The sequence below is a fragment of the Oncorhynchus keta genome, chromosome 19, assembly GCF_023373465.1.
Source record: "Oncorhynchus keta strain PuntledgeMale-10-30-2019 chromosome 19, Oket_V2, whole genome shotgun sequence".
In the NCBI taxonomy this organism is placed as follows: domain Eukaryota; kingdom Metazoa; phylum Chordata; class Actinopteri; order Salmoniformes; family Salmonidae; genus Oncorhynchus; species Oncorhynchus keta.
The window spans coordinates 60,223,623-60,228,353 of NC_068439.1; the positions used below are offsets into that span (position 1 = coordinate 60,223,623).

Consider the following 4,731-nt stretch of genomic DNA (forward strand, 5'->3'; position numbering starts at 1 on the left):
CTTTTACCTGGTCTCGGTCTCCGGTCTCTGGTCTCTCTCCAGTTTCTTTCCTTATGACTTCCTTCTCCCTCATTTCTCTCCTCTTATCTCTTCTCAGGTTCCCTTTGCTACTTGTCCTGGTCTCCTCTGTCTCAGAATCTGTCTCAGTTCCAGGTTCCTTATCAACTCCTCCTCCTCTGTCTCAGAATCTTCTCTGAAGGTCTCAGAATCTGTCTCAGTTCCAGGTTCCTTATCTATCTTCCTCTCCTCTCTGTCTCAGTTCCAACCTCTCTATCTCTCCTGTCTGTCTCAGTTCCAGGTTCCTTATCTACTTCCTTCCTCCTCTGTCTCAGAATCTGTCTCAGTTCCAGGTTCCTTATCTACTTCCTCCCTCCTCTGTCTCAGAATCTGTCTCAGTTCCAGGTTCCTTGTCTACTTCCTTCCTCCTCTGTCTCAGAATCTGTCTCAGTTCCAGGTTCCTTATCTACTTCCTCCTCTCCTCTGTCTCAGAATCTGTCTCAGTTCCAGTTTCCTTATCTACTTCCTTCTCCTCTGTCTCAGAATCTGTCTCAGTTCCAGGTTCCTTATCTACTTCCTCCCTCCTCTGTCTCACCTCTCAGAATCTGTCTCAGTTCCAGGTTCCTTATCTACTTCCTCCCTCCTCTGTCTCAGAATCTGTCTCAGTTCTCAGGTTCCTTATCTACTTCCTTCCTCCTCTGTCTCTCAGAATCTGTCTCAGTTCCAGGTTCCTTATCTACTTCCTTCCTCCTCTGTCTCCAGAATCTGTCTCCAGGACTTCCTCCTCCTCTGTCTCAGTTCCAGGTTCCTTATCTACTTCCTCCCTCCTCTGTCTCAGAATCTGTCTCAGTTCCAGGTTCCTTATCTACTTCCTCCTCCTCTGTCTCAGAATCTGTCTCAGTTCCAGGTTCCTTATCTACTTCCTCCCTCCTCTGTCTCAGAATCTGTCTCAGTTCCAGGTTCCTTATCTACTTCCTTCCTCCTCTGTCTCAGAATCTGTCTCAGTTCCAGGTTCCTTATCTACTTCCTCCCTCCTCTGTCTTAGAATCTGTCTCAGTTCCAGGTTCCTTATCTACTTCCTCCCTCCTCTGTCTCAGAATCTGTCTCAGTTCCAGGTTCCTTGTCTACTTCCTCCTCATCTTTCTTTTCCACATGGTATGAATCATCTCGTCTTCCTCCATCCACTTTCTCTTTCTAGTCTTTTCCATCTGTTGAAGATGGACCGTCATCCCCTGCTTCTCCAACCTCCTCAGCTTTATCCGGTGCCTCATCCTCCTCCTTCTCTCTCCCCTTCCCCTCTCCATCCTTCATTTCTCCAGGACCAGGTTCTCCAGACTTCCCTGTGGCTTGGTCTACAGGCTCTTCTCCCCAACCACACTGTCTGAGTCCTCCTCTGTGGTTTTAGTAACATCTTCGTTGTTATCACCTTGTTCCTCTGTGGTAATCCTCTTAGTAATATCTTCGTTGTTATCACCTTGTTCCTCGGTGGTAATCCTCTTAGTAACATCTTCCTTGTCATCACCTTGTTCCTCTGTGGTTTTAGTAATATCTTCGTTGTTATCACCTTGTTCCTCTGTGGTTTTAGTAATATCTTCGTTGTTATCACCTTGTTCCTCTGTGGTTTTAGTAATATCTTCCTTGTTATCACCTTGTTCCTCTGTGGTTTTAGTAATATCTTCGTTGTTATCACGTTGTTCCTCTGTGGTTTTAGTAATATCTTCGTTGTTATCACCTTGTTCCTCTGTGGTTTTAGTAATATCTTCCTTGTTATCACCTTGTTCCTCTGTGGTAATCCTCTTAGTAACATCTTCGTTGTTATCACCTTGTTCCTTTGTGGTTTTAGTAATATCTTCCTTGTTATCACCTTGTTCCTCTGTGGTTTTAGTAACATCTTCGTTGTTATCACCTTGTTCCTCAGTGGTTTTAGTAACATCTTCGTTGTTATCACCTTGTTCCTCTGTGGTTTTAGTAATATCTTCGTTGTTATCACCTTGTTCCTCGTTGTGGTTTTAGTAATATCTTCGTTGTCATCACCTTGTTCCTCGGTGGTTTTAGTAATATCTTCGTTGTCATCACCTTGTTCCTCGGTGGTTTTAGTAATATCTTCCTTGTTATCACCTTGTTCCTCGGTGGTTTTAGTAATATCTTCGTTGTTATCACCTTGTTCCTCTGTGGTTTTAGTAATATCTTCCTTGTTATCACCTTGTTCCTCGGTGGTTTTAGTAATATCGTCCTTGTTATCACCTTGTTCCTCTGTGGTTTTAGTAATATCTTCCTTGTTATCACCTTGTTCCTCGGTGGTTTTAGTAATATCTTCGTTGTTATCACCTTGTTCCTCTGTGGTTTTAGTAATATCTTCCTTGTTATCACCTTGTTCCTCGGTGGTTTTAGTAATATCGTCCTTGTTATCAGCGTGTTCCTCGGTGGTTTTAGTAATATCTTCGTTGTCATCACCTTGTTCCTCTGTGGAGTTCTCAGCTACTGCAGTCTCCTCCTCTTGACCTTTTTCTCCCTCTGGACTCTCCTCTGTGTCAGTAGGTTTACTGTCCTCCGTTGGCTTCTGAAATTAGTTGTACAATAGCAAATTAATATGATTATATTATCGTGAGCCTTTCAGACACAATATGTTGAACATTCAAACAGTTGGAATTGTATTTGAGCTATAGATAATATACAAAATAATGTACACTTTTTTCTTAAAAGCCTGAAACTTGGTACACTTGTACAGTAGTAAGCAATATATGCAAGTGTGAGGTGTGTCTAACCTCTTCAGAGGTCAGGTCACTCTGTGGAGAGGTGTGTCTAACCTCTTCAGTGGACAGGCCACTCTGTAGAGAGGTGTGTTTAACCTCTTCAGTGGACAGGTCACTCTGTAGAGAGGTGTGTTTAACCTCTTCAGTGGACAGGCCACTCTGTAGAGAGGTGTGTTTAACCTCTTCAGTGGACAGGCCACTCTGTAGAGAGGTGTGTTTAACCTCTTCAGTGGACAGGTCACTCTGTAGAGAGGTGTGTTTAACCTCTTCAGTGGACAGGTCACTCTGTAGAGAGGTGTGTTTAACCTCTTCAGTGGTCAGGTCACTCTGTAGAGAGGTGTGTTTAACCTCTTCAGTGGACAGGTCACTCTGTAGAGAGGTGTGTTTAACCTCTTCAGTGGACAGGCCACTCTGTAGAGAGGTGTGTTTAACCTCTTCAGTGGACAGGTCACTCTGTAGAGAGGTGTGTTTAACCTCTTCAGTGGACAGGTCACTCTGTGGAGAGGTGTGTTTAACCTCTTCAGTGGACAGGTCACTCTGTGGAGAGGTGTGTTTAACCTCTTCAGTGGACAGGTCACTCTGTGGAGAGGTGTGTTTAACCTCTTCAGTGGACAGGTCACCTCTTCAGAGGTCAGGAGAGGTGTGTCTAACCTCTTCAGTGGACAGGTCACTCTGTGGAGAGGTGTGTTTAACCTCTTCAGTGGACAGGTCACTCTGTGGAGAGGTGTGTCTAACCTCTTCAGTGGTCAGGTCACTCTGTGGAGAGGTGTGTTTAACCTCTTCAGAGGACAGGTCACTCTGTGGAGAGGTGTGTCTAACCTCTTCAGTGGACAGGTCACTCTGTGGAGAGGTGTGTCTAACCTCTTCAGTGGACAGGTCACTCTGTGGAGAGGTGTGTTTAACCTCTTCAGTGGACAGGTCACTCTGTGGAGAGGTGTGTCTAACCTCTTCAGTGGACAGGTCACTCTGTGGAGAGGTGTGTCTAACCTCTTCAGTGGACAGGTCACTCTGTGGAGAGGTGTGTCAGTAACCTCTTCAGTGGACAGGTCACTGTGTGGAGAGGTGTGTCTAACCTCTTCAGTGGACAGGTCACTCTGTGGAGAGGTGTGTCTAACCTCTTCAGTGGACAGGTCACTGTGTGGAGAGGTGTGTCTAACCTCTTCAGTGGACAGGTCACTGTGTGGAGAGGTGTGTCTAACCTCTTCAGTGGACAGGTCACTGTGTGGAGAGGTGTGTCTAACCTCTTCAGTGGACAGGTCACTGTGTGGAGAGGTGTGTCTAACCTCTTCAGTGGACAGGTCACTGTGTGGAGAGGTGTGTCTAACCTCTTCAGTGGACAGGTCACTGTGTGGAGAGCTGTGTCTAACCTCTTCAGTGGACAGGTCACTGTGTGGAGAGGTGTGTCTAACCTCTTCAGTGGACAGGTCACTGTGTGGAGAGGTGTGTCTAACCTCTTCAGTGGACAGGTCACTGTGTGGAGAGGTGTGTCTAACCTCTTCAGTGGTCAGGTCACTCTGTGGAGAGGTGTGTCTAACCTCTTCAGTGGACCTGTGGAGAGGTGTGTCTAACCTCTTCAGTGGACAGGTCACTGTGTGGAGAGGTGTGTCTAACCTCTTCAGTGGACAGGTCACTGTGTGGAGACAGGTCTGCATTTAGGGCCTTCATCAGTCTGCATCTCCGTCTGCATCAGAGGAAGGAGGTTGTTACTATTTAGCACAACACTGACACCTCATGGTATTAATACAGACACAGACAGTACATATTAACATTATTAATGGGGAAAAGCAGCCCTTCAGACAGCACAGCTCATAGGAGTAGATCTCAGAGTGTCAGGGCTGCCATTTGGGCTGAAAATAAGACCCTGGATATATTTAGATATTATCTCATTATTATTAACATATATTTAGATATTATCTCATTATTAATTATATTTAGAAATCTCATTATTAATAACATATATTTAGATATTATCTCATTATTA

General features: G+C 45.1%; 1 protein-coding gene across 1 annotated transcript; it reads right to left on the reverse strand.

Annotated features, from left to right (window-relative positions):
- Window positions 1–969: 969 nt before the first annotated feature.
- LOC127909058 (uncharacterized protein DDB_G0290685-like) lies at window positions 970–4,402 on the reverse strand. Its single transcript, XM_052468948.1, has 4 exons — window positions 3,824–4,402; window positions 2,242–2,557; window positions 2,032–2,199; window positions 970–1,987 (listed from the first exon to the last, which is right to left on the reverse strand). Exons 1-4 carry the CDS (start codon window positions 4,400–4,402, stop codon window positions 1,350–1,352), a joined length of 1,701 nt encoding a protein of 566 aa, XP_052324908.1. The 3' UTR covers window positions 970–1,349.
- Window positions 4,403–4,731: the final 329 nt, after the last annotated feature.